Raw genomic sequence first — 19,791 nt, forward strand, 5'->3', positions numbered from 1 at the left:
TGGCATGACATGATTCGCTCCCAATTCCGGTTGTATCGTACTCTTAAATTCTTTTTTCGTCGTAAGTTTTCTGTGAAAGTATGTGCCGTTTTTATCGCGTTTCAATAATTCTATCGTTAGTTTATTAATTAAGATTATTTTATCATTACATTATTACGAGCGCTGCGAACTTTGTGAGGTTATGTCATAGAGACAAATGTCAAGATCCTAGCACAGAAAATTTATTTAAATATTACATTGTTTATATATTTTTTAAGTGTTTTGACATGCTTTATATATCCGAAATATATTTGAAAACTATTTATTAATAAATATATTCAGAAATATGAAGATATATATTCTGTCTAATTAAGTATTTAGAAAATTTATTGTTATTTTAATTCTATTAATTCAAGAATTTTGAGCTTAATATTAACTTAAAAATAATTAATTATATTGGCACTTTTTAAATTAATTACCATGCATGGTCTGATTATAATTGATTATGTGCAGGTGCAGACGGTTTATATAATCATAGATAACAGTGAATAAAGATGTAAACAAGAATGTCATTGCGACGAAAGTAGAGAATTTGAGACTATCTTTAATACAAGTATGGAAAAGAGAGGCAGTGCAGAACTTCTAGGTATAGAACAAAGCAATTCGAAGAATGCCAGTTCAGATTCTCTCAACTCAGACAGCAAGAGCAGTTCGCTTAATTCAAAAATGGGCCAGGAATCGGTATAAAGCAGAATTTATTTGATTATAACATTGATTATAACATAATACATTACTATTTATTAAATCTCGAGTGAATCTATAAATTTCTTTAGGAGAGTTGGGAAAAAGCTTCACATTCAAAAAGTTTTTCTTCAAGTTCCACTTCAACAGATAATAATATAGTCTCTGCTTTAGAAGCTAAAAAAGATAATCAAGTAAAAGTGAGTTTGTAGTGAATGCTTAAGTACAACATGATTCTTACTTTTATTTATGTCATGGCATTTTTGTTGATACAAATATTCAATGATAATCCATGAATAGTAAAATATTTTTGTTGAAATACGATGTTCTATTGTGTAAAATATTTTCCTATTATTTCACTTTTACTTTGCAACATATTTACTGTTGTTGCCTTTTATTTCTGTTGAAGTTGCAGAAAAATAAAAAATTTTTCTTCTATCATAAAATTTACTATTACACAATATTTTCAGTTGGTTATTTGTATTGCTATTTTGATTAGAATTTGTCTGGAGGAGACACGGGACCACCGCTCTTGAATGGAGAACGAATGCAAGGCATTGCACATGAAGTTACCTATTTGTGTCCTTATTCGGGGCCTGCCAGAGGGATTCTTAGTGTTACAAATTACAAGCTTCATTTTCGTAGTATAGATCGAGAAACGCCTTATGTCGTTGAAGTGCCGTTGGGGGTCGTTAGTCGAATTGAAAAAGTCGGCGGTGCGTCGAGTAGAGGAGAAAATTCTTACGGAATCGAGGTGTTTTGTAAGGATATGAGGAATCTTAGATTTGCTCATAAACAAGAAAACCATTCCAGACGAGACGTATTTGAAAAACTACAACAGTATTCTTTTCCATTATCTCACAAATTACCTCTTTTTGCCTTTGAATACTCTGAGACTTTTTCTGAAAATGGTTGGAATGTTTACGAACCTATTGCAGAATTAAAAAGAATGGTATATATCAAGAAGTATATCTCGTATAGAATTTGAAAAAAACTTTAATATTATAATAGTTTTAACGATATTATAATAGTTTGTTCAAAACTTTATATCATTTCTCGTTGAATTTCAGGGTGTAAATAACGATATGTGGAAAATATCAAAAATCAATGATACGTATTCGCTATGCGACAGTTATCCAGCTGTCTGGGCAGTACCTGCTGCAGCGACTGACGAAGATCTTCAAGCCTCTGCATCTTTTAGAAGTAGAGGTAGACTTCCGGTTCTCTCATGGATTCATCCAGAAAGCCAAGCGACGATAACTCGTTGTGCTCAGCCATTAGTTGGTGTCGGCGGCAAACGAAGTCGCGAGGACGAGAGATATGTGCAATTGATAATGGATGCCAACGCACAAAGTCATAAACTCTTTATAATGGATGCTCGACCGATGCCAAACGCGATAGCGAATAAAGCGAAAGGTGGTGGATATGAAAGCGAAGATGCTTATCAGAATGCGGAATTAGTCTTTCTCGATATTCACAATATACATGTCATGAGAGAAAGTCTTAGGAAGTTAAAAGGTAGATTTGTCTAAAAAAATTAAATTTGATAAATATATTAATGTAATATTTTCTTTTTTTTAATTTACGTTTGCTTTATTTCTAGAATTATGTTTTCCCACAATTGACGAGGCTCGATGGTTATCAGGCATAGAATCAACAATGTGGCTTAAGCATATCAAATGTGTTCTTGCTGGAGCTGTAAGAATTGTGGACAAAGTTGAAAATCATAAAACTTCAGTCCTAGTCCACTGTTCTGACGGTTGGGACCGAACAGCACAAGTAAATATTTAATTCTTATTGACTTTTAATAAGAGATTTTTTTTTTATTGTTTGATGAAAAAAATATTTTTGACTGAATGAAGAGTATGATATTTTTCGTTAATTGTTTTTATAGAAAATTTATTTTTATCTTATAATTTGTTAGAAATTAAAATTATATAAATAAATACATTTGCAACATTAAAATCTTAAAAACTTATTTTTAAAAATATATTTCTTCATATAACAATAAAGTTAGGAAAATTCGGTAAATTATAACGATGTAAATTTTATATTCCGTATTGATCGATGACTATCGACGAGTATATATATATATATATATATATATATATATATATATGAAAGATAAAACATGACAATATTTATTATATTTATTGTTATTATTTTATTTAGCTTACAGCTCTCGCGATGTTAATGTTAGATCCATACTACAGAACCGTCAAGGGATTTCAAGTTTTAATAGAAAAAGAATGGCTTAGCTTTGGACATAAATTTCAACAGGTACATAGAACTTTCTTTAAATTTCAGTATTGTATGATGTTTCATTTGATGTTTCATTCATTAATAATGATTTTTTTAGAGGATAGGCCATGGTGATGAACATCATAGTGATGCAGATAGATCGCCAGTATTTTTACAATTTATCGATTGCGTTTGGCAAATAATGCGACAATTTCCCAACGCTTTTGAATTCAACGAACATTTTTTAATTACTATTCTTGATCATCTTTACTCTTGCAGATTTGGCACGTTTTTGTTTAGCAGGTAAATATTTATAGGCGATTTGCATCTTATATTTTTATTATATATATATTATATATATATACATGTATCATATTGATATAACATTTACAGCGAACGTGAAAGAGTACAAGAACAAGTGAAGCAAAGAACAGTCTCTCTCTGGTCGTATACTAATAGTCAATTACCTCTTTATCTGAATCCTCTTTATCGATCTGGTACGAATTATCAGCTTATTCTAATGCCAGTTGCTAGTATGCGATATATTAAACCGTGGAAAAGTTTGTATTGTAGATGGAACCCTAGTATGAGGCAACAGGTACATAAAAATATTTAATATAATTATTATGTTATATAGTTTACTAATTATAGAATGTTTTTATTGAAATATTTATTTTTACTTGCTTTAAGGATCCTGTCTATCAAAGAACAAGGGAGCTTCTAGTCTTAAAAGAGCAGCTCGAGAAGCAGCTGGAGGAAGGTAGACGTGAACAGGCCTCACGTGCGAATCGAGCCATTACCTCGCCGGCGCCACCCAGAATACATTCTCCGATTCACATATAGCGCCACGGGGAACTATGATTCTAATAATTTGTAGTTTTGTAAATGAGCTGTAAACTCTACTCTTTCGAGTACAAGATATTTTGATTGAAATTTATGGATGCTATGTATAATACGCCCACTTGATAAAAACGAATCTCGATTCGTGCGCATTTTTGCATTTTCAATGAATTAATCGCAACCATACATGCAACATTCCTTCTACAATAATTCATGTAAATTGTACCCAGTTTATTTCATCGCAATCGAATATGATTTCGTACAAATGTATAGAGGGATAAACGTCTAAAAATTTATTTTATTTTATTCGATTTTAATTACAATATTATAGTATCTCCATCGTTATCATGTATGTGAAATTATAACCTCACATTCCTTATATTTTTTTTTGCTATAAGATTGGCTGAACATTCGCATTAATAAGATATACGGTGATTCGGCCATTAAAGACAATGCATATGCACAGATATAACTAATCCCCAAGTGTCCAATGATCATAGCGCTCTAAAAATGAAAATTGTGACAATAAGTGTATTTATTTTGTTTGAGGTTGGAGTTTTGATTGTTCGTGTACTTACCATGGACAGAAATTCTAAATGAGCAGATGTTTCATTATGCAAACGAATTGAATGTATAATAAAAGGATTTAAAAGGTAAGCACAGTATGTAAGTCTACTAAGAGGAATCCAGATTTTGCATGTTAACAGCTCTTTAATGATGCCTGTAATCAAGCGTTTGATAAGAATAAAATTTTTTTTCTAAATTATAATATATTGTTCTGTGATGATTTATTTTTATCTATTACAAAAATGCTTATTAAGCCTTGTGTCCATGATGTTAAAATTCACTCCGAAATCTCGGAAGAATTTCTACCATCAGGGCCATTTAAGATTTTAAAGTAATTTAAAGTATTTAAATTAAAAAAATGGAATTAAATGGAATATTATACATACGAATAATATAACAATTTATTTATATTGATATTATATAAAATTTATCTATTTATATTGTCAGAAAGGAAAGGCTGCGAGTCAAAGCTAATTGTTAAATTTTAATGATTAATTATATGATTAAATTATTTTTATCAATAATATTTATCAGTCCACATGAACATTAAATCATATAAACATTTCAACCTTCATCAGATCATCATCAGTGTAAAATAATAATAATTCAATTAATTGAAAAGAAAAATAAAAAGAATATAAAAGAGTCGCAATATAAATTGGTTAACATAATAGATAATTTAAATATTAAATATTTATAGCATTGATTTTAAAAATATATGTAAATTCCTATTTTCTTTTGATGGAAGGATTAAAAATATATCCAACGAGATCGCATGATTATAATTTTCCAGCATAAATTGTAAATGGTAATAGAATTTATTTTTTACTGCAATCATTGGAAAAACATCTACCAAAAATCCATTATTATATGAACTTGCTTCAGTAAATCGATATCAATTTTTGCAGTAAATTTTATTTACAGTCTACAAGTTTCTCAGTTCATACAATTGCAGTAGGTTCACAATTTTCTTTAGTATTAGGTATGAGAAAAAGTTCGTGGCGTTTTTCCCGTTAGATGACATTAAAAAACGCCACGAACTTTTTCCCATACCTAATACATTTTTTTTCAATTATCATCTGATAAATTAATTATCTTTCAAACATAATGCAGAACAATGATTGCGATCATGCGACCTCATTGGATATATTCTTAATCCTTCTATCGAAAGAGAATACGAATTTACAAATACTTTTAATATTAATGACATCATAAATATTTTATATTTAAATTATCTATTACGTAACTGATTTATATTGTGTGTACCTTTTTTATATTTATTTCTATTTTTATTTTCAATTAGTTTAAATATTATGTGAATTTTATGCTGAGGATGACTTGATGAAGGTTGAAATGTTTGTATAATTTAATGTTTATATCGACTGATAAATATTAAAGATAGATTAATCATTAGCACTTAACAACTAACTTTGATCCATAGTCTTTTCTTTCTGGCAATTTTTATTTTTAAAAAATTCTTGAGAATTCAGAATATTTTTATTATTTTTTATCTATTTAATACTATTATTAAATCGACTAACCTCCATGCTCAGTACAACACACTATTACAATCCATGCTATGCCTATGGCCCAAACTGTTCTACTTATTGCAACATAGATAGCAGTAGACAGAACAGATATCTGTCGTTTGTAAAGGCCAAATAACACGAAAATGTTGCAAGCAGCACCAAGAATCCAATATAAAATTATAGTCTTCTGAAATTTATGCATTTTGTTAAAATGTTGTATATTAAAACAGGTCAACTAATATAGATCTTAACAATTTTCAGCAATTTTAACGATTTATTTTCACTAAGAAATTAAAAATAATTTGGATGTATGTTATATAATTCTTTTATACAATTTTATATAATTTTCTATATTATATACTTGTGGTTTTCAGCTGTGTATTGAACTGTAAAGTGAGAAATGTCAATGTATTAATTTATAAATGATTAATTCGTATACATATACAGGATGGGGAAGAAGTACGGAAACTCTGAAAAACCTTGAAAAATATTAGTTTTATTACAAAAAAGTATTTCGAATAAAAGTTGTAAGATTTAAAAAGATCTATTTACTGATCTTATTTATTCTTTGAAGGTTGTTTCTCTTATTTTTATTTTTAGTATAAAAGTCCTGATTTTGACAAATTATTTTATGCAAAAATGGCTTATTCCATTTTAAATATGGCACTGTATGTTTTTTTGATCGTTATACAGATAGCAAGTTATATCATTTTGTCGTCATTTTTGATGTCAGCTTGCTATCAGGGTGAACACAATGCAATAATGCATTTAATTCTATGATATGTGTTAAGAATTTTGAGTTCAAGGTCGATTTTAGCAAGGTTCCAAACATTCAAATGGGTCGTTACTCCCATCAAATTGTAGATCTATTTACTTAGAACAATATTTATTTGGCGCATTTTCCTATGGGAACTTTCTACAGAGCCTTTAAAAGTTGCACTATTATAACATTATAAAACGTTTTTAAGAATAAAAAAATTTATTTACAAGTTCTAAAATATACCGTTTTGTGATTTTGACATCCTCAAATCAAATGCCAATTTGACAATAAAAACTGTCTATTAGAAAATGAAATCAGTACATAATACAAAAAAAATGATTGAATTAATTGAAATAAACTACATACATCAAATAAGAACAAAAATAGAAATGGAATTTCAATGGAATTATAATTGGTGATACAAATAAATCATAATATATTATCGAAAATTTTGATAATAATACAAATAAATTTCCGGAGAACACTTCCCGATAAAAAATTTTTCATGCATAAATATGTATAATTACGTATATAAACAAATTATCAAAATCATAATATATTATGATTTATTTGGATCACCAATTATGATTCCATTGAAATTCCATTTCTATTTTTATCCTTATTTGATATATAATATGTAGTTTATTTCAATTAATTAAATCATTTTTTTTGTATTATTTACTTATTTCATTTTCTAATAAATAGTTTTTATTATCAAATTGAGACATTTGATTTGAGGATGTCAAAATCACAAAGCGATGTACGTTAGAACTTATAAAAAAATTTTTTCTATCCTTAAAACGTTTTATAATCAAATTAAATGCAACTCTTAAAGATCCTGTAGGAAGTCCTGGAAAAATTCCAACTGGATCTTGTTTTGGGCGAACAGATCTACAATTTAAGAAGAGTAACGATTCATTTGAACGCTTGGAACCTTGTTAAAATCGACCTTGAACTCGAAATTTAGTTATTTTTACACACATTAATCGAGCTGTAATTTCTAAGGCATATCGTAGAGCTAAATGAATTATTGTATCGTGTTCAATGACCAAAAAAATATATAGTATCACAATTAAAATCTGGATTGAGCCATTCTTCATCAAATCAAACATACGTTAAGGAAAATCGAAATGATTTAAAAACTTTGATTTAAAAATCGTTCACTAGCGATCTCTAAATCTTAATATATTTTGATAAAAATTTAGGGATGTTCTTTTGGGATGGAAGTTTTTGAACTGAGAGACTGATTAAAATTTTTTTTCTTGTCAGTTTAATATATTTGTATGTATGTATGTATAATTGCAGATATGGTTTAAAAATTATTATTAAAGCTAACTTTTGTAAAAATTAATTTGATATTCCAATCCATGATTTATAATTATGGATATTTCAAATCCGCGTTCTGCACAATTAAAAATAACAAAATTTTATTAATCGGTAGCTTACATACTCCATAACTCCAACAATTGGTTAATGGTACCAATATATTGATATCAAATTCTCTTATGTAAAGATAAATATTATATACTTTACCTTTTTCAAGGCTATTTTTTTGTTAAATCTTTTTATAATGTAACCTGTAATCATTCCAATAATATATGGACCAATTCGAACCCATGGTGGATAGTATAAGACATCTTGAAGTCTGTACTGTTCGTCCAAACTGTAATAATAAAAAAATGTTTATTTACTTAATTAGTCTCACAATTAATAAGATGCTTTGCAACTTACGTCGGAACATATTCATAAATGTATGAGATATAACCGCTTAAGATAACCGAGCTAATCAAAAGTGTACCTAGTATGACAACAGCCACGTAAAAATATCTGAAATTTGTAGTTTTTATTTATTCAGATACATGCATTGAAAATATGTAACATTCTACAGTTAATGATTGTTTAACTTACACAGTTGACAGAATTAAAAGCGCCAGACCGATTATAAAGAATTGCATATCGCTGGATAGATACCAACTCCAGGACAAACACTAAAAAAATGTTTCTTAATATTCGAAATAAGGAGTCTCTCTTACACGGTTTTGAGTGTGTGATGCCAGAATGATATTATAATTAAAGCTATATTCTAAAATTTACTGCCACTGAAAATTTATAATTTACGTTATGTACTATAGATTTTCAGTACTGGCAGTATATTTTGGAACCAGCCTAAATTGGCATTCGTACCATCGTATTGTGATTAAACAGATTATTTATGTACAAGACATTTCTCCACCAGTATTTCGCGCAAGTTTCGTGCGATCTTTCTTCAACGTAGAATTGCGAAGTCTTGTCGTACCAAGTTGAGTTTAATTGCACTATTCCTATCATTATTATATAAGTTGGTGTCAACCTTAAAAGAAATTTCTAGATTTAATTTTAAAAACTATAGAGAAAGCAATTATTATTATCTGGCTCATTGTTAAATTGAATTTTTTAATCGCATTCTGTGTTATTTTACTTATTACTGTACCATTGATGCTGTCATGCTTATAGCGTCTTTGTTTATTGTTCGCGTGAATCAAGATAACGTTAGAAACGTACCGGATATATCTCTTTATTATGCTGACAAAGAACTCATTTAGTTTCTCTCTGTAATGAATCGGCTTAATTTTTTCCTTGTCTGTTTTGTGCTTTAAATACACGTAAGCCAATAAAAATCCGCTTAAAAAGAAATAAGTGTCAACCGCTATACTTGCGTTGCTTATCACTTGAATGGGGATACCTTCAGCGAATCTCAACGTCCATATTTTATTATCTACATATGTGAAATGACGTTTGTTATGTATGGAAAACGGTACGGTTAGGAGACGTAGATAATCAGTTCTACAATTTTTGTGTCAGTATACACTTACCGAAATAGTCCGCCGTGTAAAATATGGTGTGAGCTATGATTATCCAAAGCATGGACAGAAATCTTATGCCGTGAATGACGGCTATTGCTTCGGTGTCCAATTTTGTGTTAAATATTATCTTCGTACTTGTGTAAACAGAGAAACACATTAATACATTCCCAAATCTACTTCTTTTCTCACGTGAAGACGACAAATCTGTCATTTTTATCTCCTTGACCGCGTTTTCTACATCTAAATCACAATTCAGAATCTGTATTGATTAAAAATTGCAAAAGATGCTTTCCACAGGGAAGACAAGAAAACTATTAACAAGCAAACAATTGAAAAAAAAGATATTGCACTATAAGGAATAAATAACAGAGAAAAAATATTTTTTGCATTTTAAAGTTTTATGAAAATAATGATTCCAATTTAGTAAAAAAGTTTTAATGTGTAAAAGTTTTAATGTGTGAGCGTGATTTTCTTTTGAAATACCAGGAATATAACAAAATTAGTATTACGAATACTCCATTACCGAAGAAGCTCAAAAAATTTTACCCATTAATTAGATATATACTTACTAACGATAGTTTTAGCGTTTGCTTTTAAATATGTTTGATATATAAATATATCGTATATCGTACCGCTTATCATCATGGCAAAGGTAAGCACTAAAACAACACTGAAATGATAAAATTAATATTTGCAGATATCTCTTCCATCTCGCTTTCTCAAACTCTCGGAAGAGATACGAAAATTTATATCATTTACGTATATTGTTTTATTTGTAATGTTAATTTTTTATTGTCTATATTTTTCGGCATACCATATGAGGAGTGTCGCACCACTTAACAGCCATTGGTGATCGTCTTTTAAACTTTTTACCTGGATTAGGCTGAGGTCCATGGAATAGAGATCATTGATTAAAAGAACTCTATCTCTAAATATTCTTTCTAGAATGAAACTTATATTATTCATGGAACAGGATGCGGGTAAACAGAGGCCGAGCGTAATCAGGTCCTAAAATATATATAAAACTTCTATATACAGTATAAAAGTACCGGAACTCCTAAATATCTTGAAAAATATAAGTTTTATAAAAAAAATATTTTAGGCAAAAGTTTAAAAAGATTTATTAACACTAAAAATACAAATAAAAGTAACAACTTTCAAAGCCTATGACCTTGACAAATATTATTAAGGTCATGAACACAACATTTAAAAGATTTTACATCAGTTAGACATCTTAGATAATAGATAACTAATGCCGACAGTATGATAACATTTAAGTTATAGAACTCAAAAAGTATTCCAAGAAAAAAAAATTTGTTATAATGTTTTGAGGAGTTTTTGAAATAAGCTAAGAATAAATATAATAAAAATGGAAGTTTTCACTTTAAAAAATGATGTGACTTTGATCTGATCTTGGTAACACCATCCAAGGTTAAATAATTAATAAGAGCTATGAAAGCTAGATTTTAACCTCTACAACTTTTATTTGAAACATTTTTTTTTATAAAACTGATATTTTTCGAGATATTTAGGGTTTTTTTCTTTCAAATAAAAATAGAATAAAAACGGGCAATTAAACTGCAGTTTTTTATTTTATGTAATATGTAAATAAGATCAGAAGATACATACAATCGAAATATATATGTATGTGATATTCGCATCAATTATCGCGTATTAAAGCTCTTAATTGGCCGGTTTTGAATTTTTTTATTTGTGTTAATATTTCAATTGTTAATATTTCAAGTGTTAATATTTCAATTTGAATTAGTTTTTCTTTATTTGTTTATTGTTATTTATTAATAAATTTATTGTTTGTTAATATTTTTACATGTTTTTTATAATTTCGCATTGAAAAGTTTGAATATTCATTCATTAGAGAGATCACGTAAGTACCAAATGAGTTGTAAGTTAATTTTAGTATAACTTTCTTTTTACAATTTACGACATTATACATGTCACATGATCTAAAGATTACATTTAATGTATTTAAGCCCGTTTACAATAAATAATGAATTGAAAAATTACTCTAATTTTTTCGCATTAATTAATTTTAAAGTGTATTGAGAAAAAAATGTATTAAATTTTAATAAATATCTGTTTGAATAGTACTAATTATTCTCTAAATACTCGCCGTTTATAGCAAATATATATTAAATGTGTATCTATGTTGCATTTATATCTTGTTTCATTTTATTTCAAATAATTAAATTAAATATAATTAAATACATAATTAAAATATGGATGTGAAATATCCAAGTCAAAGTACGTATGTAATACATATGTAATATGTAGCAGATATATTGTAGCGTGCATATTTAAATGCATATATAACAAATATTTAGTTGATACACATTTAACAGAATGTAATAATATATCATAAGATGACGTATCGTAGCCACCACATAACATTTAAAAAATCAAAAATGGACAGTTTTGAGCAAGTTTCTGCAATGTGCGCGATTATTATCTGAATTTATAAGAATAAACAAATTTAAGATCGCGATATGAATACACAATCAAGAAATAAAGGCTTGCTTCAGTCAAGATTGGATTTTTAGTGCTGATCGGAACATTTTCGTGTGAAATTTAAGTTAAATAATAACAAATAATTTAAATTAAATAATACGTCAAAGATAAGTTTTTATTTTATAACATTGAATTTCTACATCAATAATTGAATGTAATTGCTGTACAATTAATGCATATCTAATTTTTTAATATAGATTACATAGTACATTTTGAACGCGTATTTGCATTATTGGATATACGTATCAAATACATAATTTATATATTTAATATATATCGAATATATAATATCATATTTGGTATGTAACGTAAATTATGTATCTATTGAGCGGACATTCATCGATATTAAAACACGTATATCTGGTACATAATTCATACGAATTGCTCTGTTATATAGTAACATTTCAAATTTCATATATCTGCTATGTATTTAAAATATAAAATGCTGTGTGATAATAAATGTATATCTTTTTAGAACAAGAACCATTAATTTTAATTATCATTTTTCTATTTAGTATATTTATTTAAATAAATGTTAAAGTTATTAGTATTCAAATAAATAATTATTAAAATTTAATACATTTTTCCAATATATAAATAAGATTTATTAGATCGTAATATAGAAAAATGCAGGAAATGTTCGATTTAGGATTACCAAACATATTATTAAAAATTGAACTTGAAGTAAAAATTTAAAATCTATAATAAAAAAATCCGGTATTATTAAAAACACGATATACTCTCTGGAAAAAAATGTTTCATATATAATTATATATAATTACATAAAAAAATTGACATATTTTAGATATAATTTTATATAATTATATATAAAATGTGTTCATATATGTACACCCTTTTTTCGAGTAGATAATCTCAAGAAGAAAGAACTTACTTCATTTGGTATATTGACGTGATATTGAAGAGTACTGTTGTGTCTGAGATAAGCGACGAAGTAATTCAATTGGAAAGGTGGAAACTCATTCTGCGGATTGCGGTATCTCGTGTTGTTAAATATATGCCGTTTCGCGAACTCGAAGGGAGTCCTGTTCATTACATCAAAGCACTGACTACGACTGCCCAGCCAAAAATTATTTCCATAAAGGAAACCTGATTCGAATTCGCCACTAGAATCCAATGCTTGAAGACAAAAATACACAATTATTATATTTATATTACAACATTCTAGTATATAGTGTTTCTTATTCATTGCTACTTAATCACTGAAACTTTTATTGCTAAAGGCAGGATCATTGTCACTTGCAAAAGACAACTCTTAGATAACTCACATAATTTAGGTGTTTTTAAATTTCATTAATCTAACGTCGCAATGCGTGCGTGCGTACGTGCATGCGTGTGGTGCGCTTCGCTTCGCTATAATAGCCTCAATGATTATTACAAAACATAATTATATAATTTTAATATCATTTTGTGCATTATTATTATGCATTTTATAAATAACATTTGATATAATAAAAAGAAATATAATAAAAAGAAATTGTTAAATAAAATTGTAATAACAAATATGAAATATTTGTTGAAATTTTTGTGACTAAAGTAATACAACGAAGAATAATTTTTAATCGCTCTATTTCGTGACTTATTACTAACTTTCACTCGGATCACTTTTTCATATAAACGATTGTGTTAAAAAATAAAAAACTCGATGTATAAGGAATATATCTATTTGATTAATTGTGTACATAAGAGAGTGTATTCTCAGCTGTAATGTTCTCCAAACTACAGGTATACCGTGCAATCTTATGAGATGTAGGATCCTCGAAATGAATTGAGAGAAAATTGTGCGGTGTTGTACGCGTAATAAACGCTTTTCTCTCGCAGTCAAGAAACTAGTTCCTTGTGTAACATGAAGAAAGTTGATTCTGGTACTGAGTGTTTAAACCGAAAGTTACGCGTGCGACATAATCACGGTAGTAATACACTTATACACTGAAAAATATGTTATATAATGTGTGAATAAATGAATTACGTTTGGAATGCAAATTATACTCCCAAACAGATTGTTTTCCAGTAAAAAAAAGCCTATATTTGAGGTTTAAGTAACCAAAGTAATAAGTGCCACTTTTCAAACTCGTAATTTTAACAATCTATTACATAGACTGCACATTTTAAGGCATGCGAATATATTTTAGAGAAACTTAAAAATTTGTAGCTCAAAAAAAAATCGTTTCGACAACTCTTTGTATTGGTACTATCTAAATTTGAAATCCCGATAAGTCATCCTTTTACTAAATCAATTTTTTTAAATCAATTAACTTAATTAATTGAATAAACTGAATTTACTACTTGAAATAAAAAGTTGCTTTATTTATTCAACGTAAGAATGCATGTACAACTAATACTGTATATAATAATTTACATATAATTAATTAAATTAAATATAAAATCTCTGACGATTAATTCAATATGCTGCAAAAGTAATTAGAGAGATCAATGTGCAATGATATCGACATATAAAATATTTAAAATTTTTTAGATTCATCGCGATCATATTTCTCATTTATATCTAATAGCGTTTTTTCACTGGCAGAGCTGATTCGCCCTGGACTTTAAAGCCGTTGTACAAATCGACGTAAAGATGTGTTTAACAAAAATATAGAAACGAATTAAATTTCGAAATCCTCATTTTATTGTCCTATGATAAAATTTTCGATTGTGCTTTGATAAAATATATTGGGTATTTTATTAATTGAGATATTTCACTTTTACGTTCAGATTAATATACAACGGTTCAATAGTATACAACAGCTTTAATATGCACTGAGTGCGCACCATTTCTGCCAGTGAAAAACGCTATAAATATTAGATGTGTTTGATATCGACATAAGAACGATTGCTATATTATACTTTAAGTATTCGGCCATTATACGCAACAAAATGACCCGACATCCAACTTTGCTTTATATTCATATTATTGACTCAGCCGATTTCTGGAAGTGTAATTTCTGCATGGCAACAACAATTTGTAATTATTTGGTTTGTATAACTGTGATGTGTCTTGCATGCGTAATTGGCCAAAATATAGTAGAGACTAGTAGAGATCATAAGGCCATAATGCGTCTATTATAGTATGTAGGGAGAATAAACTTGGTAAATAAGGAGGAAAAAATAAGAAATTGACTGATCATATTCCATTAATTTTCTCACATTTCACTGTGATTGAGCAATTTGTTTATTTTTACTTCTTACACCAAGCTGACTCTGCAAATTGTAGACGACGCTTAACATAAGCAGTAGCAAATTCAACACTTTGATTTCCTTCGCAAAATACAAAATTTTTCATAAATATGTATAAGTATGTTTATACATAATTATACATTTATGCATGACAAATTTTTTATTGAGTTATTGTTACGTTTTATAGTGTAAGTTTTTTTGTGTGGCTTTATCTGTGATTAGTGTTCTTTAGTTATTATGTTTTCCTCTTATGTATTAATTTAGTTGATGACTTAGGATGGAGCTAAATAATTTTTATGCATAAATATGTATAAATATGTATAAATATATATAAATATATATAAATATATATAAAATAAATGTATTGTCATATATAAAATATGTCTATACAAGCTTGTGAAAAAATGTTATATAAATATTTTATATATAATTGTACATGAAATATGTCAATTTTTTATATAATTATATACAATTATTTATAATTATATATGAAACATTTTTTCCTAGGTCTTTATACATTCTTCTTTCTTTTGTAAAATTATTTTTTAGTGTAATAGAAATAATATTTGTAATATGAAAACAAAATGATTAAAGGGATAAATTTTGTTTTAGAAAAAAACAAATATAAAAAAAATGCTCATACACAGTTATGCATAATTTTATATATAATTATACATAAGTAATTTTTTCTCCAAACTTGATTTTTTCAAAAACAAATAAATGTGAAAATTACTCTTAATTATTTTTGTTTTCACATTACTGTTATTATTTCCATTACATTAAAATGTAATTTTATAAAAGGAAGAGGAATGTGTGGACATATTTCATATAAAATTATGTATGTTTATGAATACATGTTGAATATAATGTGTTATATATATTTATATATATTCGTGCGGACAAATTTTTTATCTGTAATTAGGAAATTGAAACGTCCTATCTTATGTATTAAATAATAAAGATATTAATTGAACAATTTTTGCTTAAGCCTTGATTATTCCTTTTTTAATATACGAACGCACTATTTTTTAATCTAATCTTGATATATATAAATATTTATTGAAAAAATTCTCTCGAATATAAATCGAAAGTTTCGACTACGAAACATAACAGATCCTACAAATATAACAATTTTTAACTCTACGAGATAAATATAATAGATATATCTGAAACACATAACATTGAAATATTTTTGCTTATAGATATCTTGATTTACAGTTATATCTTTATTAATGCCAGACAAAATTAAATATGATTCCTATTCCAGCACAAAAGTTGCAACAATACTATTGCAACATTGCAGTAATATTGAATGTTCCATCAATTATAGTATTTATTACAGTTATTGCTGCAAGTTCCGTGCTGTACGAGGATTCTACTGATAATTCTCTCATTTTTTTATAAACAAAGATGAAATAACTACAAAATCAATTTAATTTCGAAATAACTCTTTGACAACACAATGAAATAACTCAACATGAAGTAAATGCGAGATTATCAATGCGATTAACATTTTTGGCTTTGCATTTATTTTATCGATAAGTATTCGATAAGTATCAAAAACCAATCACGATTAAGAATGAATTTACTTACTCTTTAAACCCCACAGTATCCGTTGATCGACAGCGTCTCGGAAATCTCGTAACTCTGTTGCACATGTTACCGAACCGAGAAGACTAGCTCTCGAGGCGATGGCGTAGGCGGGTAATAAATGAATAATATTATTCTCATTAGAATTGTGAAATTGTGCATAAACGTAGAATAACGTAGTAAAATGTATGAAATAAACATAAATCGCTGATGCGACATAATGCATGTTTTTGAACCGAAAAATTACAATCACTTTTACTTCCTCGTTAATGCAAACTGTGATCTATATCGCTACAGATCATAAAGTGATCAATTTTAGAAAAACGTAGAATGAAATATAAAGAATTATTTTGCTAATGTAAGGAATTTCATTAATGCACAGATCTAGATTATTTTCTTATTTTCTTTATTAAGACACATTTATCTCAATGAATCGTATTAAAGAATCGTTAAATATAAATAATTTTGTTGTTTATTAACTTCGTCTGTGCAAATGTTAGCATAACGTTTTAGAGTTTTATTAGAAAATGCTCCTCACTTGACTTATATAAAGGAAATTAATATTGATCAGCGAGATTCGACGATCGGAACAAGACTGGTCTATATAGGGAGAAGTTAGCGGATTTGGAAAGCGAAACGTCCTCCCCGACAACTTTTCCGACATCGTGGCGGAGCCCCACCACGTTATGTGCACACTATCATTCGAATACGCCGACATCTTGAATACAGCAATTTAATAAAAAACATTTTTTTAAACCAATAAAATATTTTATAAATTTTTGTTCTAAAGTTCTATGATTGTCTTATGACATTTAGAAATCGAATTAGTTATACTAAGTCTCAAATTTTAAGATGTCATAATCCAATCACAGATTATACTTAAGGCAATCATAAATATAATAACTGGTTATTATCCTTATAATAAAAATGATTTTGATATCAGAAATTGAACAAAGAAAGAATCTTTTTCATAATTTAAAGAGTTAAAAAGAACCATTTTTTAGATTCTCTTTGATATACTAAGCGGAATCCATAAATGTTACTTGAAACCTATCTTAAAGTAGTCTTTGTCAAGATGACAGATGTATTGATTGTGTATAAAAAATGAAAAATTTAAAAGTGATTGGATAGCATAAAAATCGTTAATTGAGAAAATTAACACTGGCTCAACAGAAAAAGCAATTGTTGTAAAATTTTGTAATATGATAGACTTTATGCTTTAGTTTCTCACTGGATTTTAAATATATTGAATACAGCCAATGTAGGAAAAGATAAACGGAACATACTCAAAAATTTTTCTAAAATTAATAAAAAATATAGTAGTAACTGTAAATATCCATATAGCACTGATTATTGCGGAAAATTTTCAGATTATGTTTCAACCTTTCATATGTCGTAATAATTCTGAAAGGATTCTGCAATATATCATATGAAATATTTTAACTGAAATGTTTCTAAAATCTATTATATGTAATAAATTGAAAAATATATTTAAACAGAACAAAAAATCATCATGATTAAAATGTATTATATATGGCTCTAAAATGTATTATATATATTTATATATATAATATTATTATTATATATTAATTTATATATATAATATATATATATAATATATATAATAGGATGGGGCGAGGGAGGGAGAGGGGATGAGGGTGGATGGGTGGGCGGAAGGAAGGGAGGTGGGGAGAGGGGGGAGAGAGTAGTTTAAATTTATTATTTAATAATAAAATTCTCCTTCTCGAACGCTGAGACAAGGACATGCTGTTGTCACATTTCAATGCCTGTCCATTGTCTTCATTGCGGACAAATGTTCGTGCACACAGATACGACATATTTATGCATGTGTATACGCTCGTTTCAAAAGTTTCTCTCTTCAGAGAGCACGCGCGAAGAGGCATATTTGTAGGTTTTACGCGATTAACTTTCTAGCGTGATTGTAGCCGGAGAAATATCTTAAGCAGTTTGTCAATAAGAGAATCAGGATTCGGTCTGGTGACTTCAACACTCTGCAGAGAATAAGATTATTCCTGCAGCATTAACCGCTTTTTTCTATGCTCTAGCGCATCCAGAGATCCAGTTTCGTTGAGAACTGAACCGCTAGAAAGATTTCTGCGAATAATAATATACAAATTACATTTTTTTCATTTTTATCATATATCGTGACACGTTCTAATGTATTGAATCGAGCATTGGGCATAAAAAGCAGAAATAAAGTACCAACATTACTCTATTCGATGAAATCACAAGATTATAAAAGATTGAAAGTTTAGATTCAAATAACAGTAAGAACAAATCTGATACAAACATGATTTATAAGGATTAATTTTATTTCTCGATTCATTGACCACAGATTATAAGAAATTGATAATTAATTCGGTAAGAAATTCAAATCTTTCGTGATTACGGTACAAATCTATTTTTTTGTAATCACTCGATATAATAAATAATAATTCACAGCATTATTTATCTTGCTTAGAATATATGTCATTACATAATATAACTATGTGCAAAAATATTAGACACTTATAATTTTCTCGCATTTTATGAAATGTTAAGTATTTTGGCGAAAAGTAATCTTAGAAAGATTTTCAATCATACATTTTAAAGTATAAATGGTGCTTAAATATGTGTTCGAATCTTTTGTCTGCAATATTTGTTCCTAAGTTAAAATTGAAGAACTATATCTTTGCAATACTTTTGTCTTACTTTAAAATGTTATAGTTTGCAATGAAACATCAGCAAACAAAAATTTAATATGAAAGTGACTGAAAGTAGACTTCTAAAGCTTCAAAATGTCTTCTGAAAAAATTTTTCACAAAAATATTGTATTTTTTATTATATGAAATCGTATTGTGTATAGGGTGTTTCCATAATCTATACATCAGTAGTTGGATTGCCTATCAACAGGGGCACGCTCTATTGGTAATGCAGAATAGCATTAGATCGCAAGAGAGTCCGGGGAATAAAACAAGAT

At 27.9% G+C, this 19,791-nt stretch overlaps 3 protein-coding genes across 3 annotated transcripts in view; 1 reads left to right on the forward strand and 2 right to left on the reverse strand.

Moving 5' to 3' along the window:
* The first annotated feature begins 594 nt into the window (after window positions 1-594).
* On the forward strand, window positions 595-3,804 carry LOC105623045 (myotubularin-related protein 2). Its single transcript, XM_012204447.1, has 9 exons — window positions 595-720; window positions 813-920; window positions 1,220-1,672; window positions 1,791-2,238; window positions 2,324-2,499; window positions 2,893-3,000; window positions 3,080-3,264; window positions 3,355-3,559; window positions 3,652-3,804. The coding sequence occupies exons 1-9, from the start codon at window positions 595-597 to the stop codon at window positions 3,802-3,804; spliced, it is 1,962 nt and encodes a 653-aa protein (XP_012059837.1).
* Window positions 3,805-4,079: 275 nt separating this feature from the next.
* On the reverse strand, window positions 4,080-17,030 carry LOC105623047 (nose resistant to fluoxetine protein 6-like). Its single transcript, XM_012204448.1, is given in 14 exon segments — window positions 4,080-4,305; window positions 4,380-4,522; window positions 5,910-6,084; window positions 8,191-8,320; window positions 8,389-8,484; window positions 8,566-8,645; window positions 8,842-9,007; window positions 9,199-9,412; window positions 9,510-9,740; window positions 10,070-10,170; window positions 10,315-10,508; window positions 12,919-13,163; window positions 16,815-17,000; window positions 17,003-17,030. Coding segments are annotated over 14 exon segments (2,148 nt in total). The 3' UTR covers window positions 4,080-4,146.
* A 1,808-nt stretch (window positions 17,031-18,838) lies between these two features.
* LOC105623090 (nose resistant to fluoxetine protein 6-like) overlaps window positions 18,839-19,791 on the reverse strand; it is a 17,938-nt gene continuing 16,985 nt past the window's right edge. Inside the window, exon 11 of the mRNA XM_012204491.1 lies at window positions 18,839-18,926. Within this exon, the coding sequence (XP_012059881.1) occupies window positions 18,839-18,926 (88 nt within the window). The remainder of the gene's footprint in view (window positions 18,927-19,791) is intronic.

This window comes from Atta cephalotes (assembly GCF_000143395.1).
Source record: "Atta cephalotes unplaced genomic scaffold scaffold00052, whole genome shotgun sequence".
In the NCBI taxonomy this organism is placed as follows: Eukaryota; Metazoa; Arthropoda; class Insecta; order Hymenoptera; family Formicidae; genus Atta; species Atta cephalotes.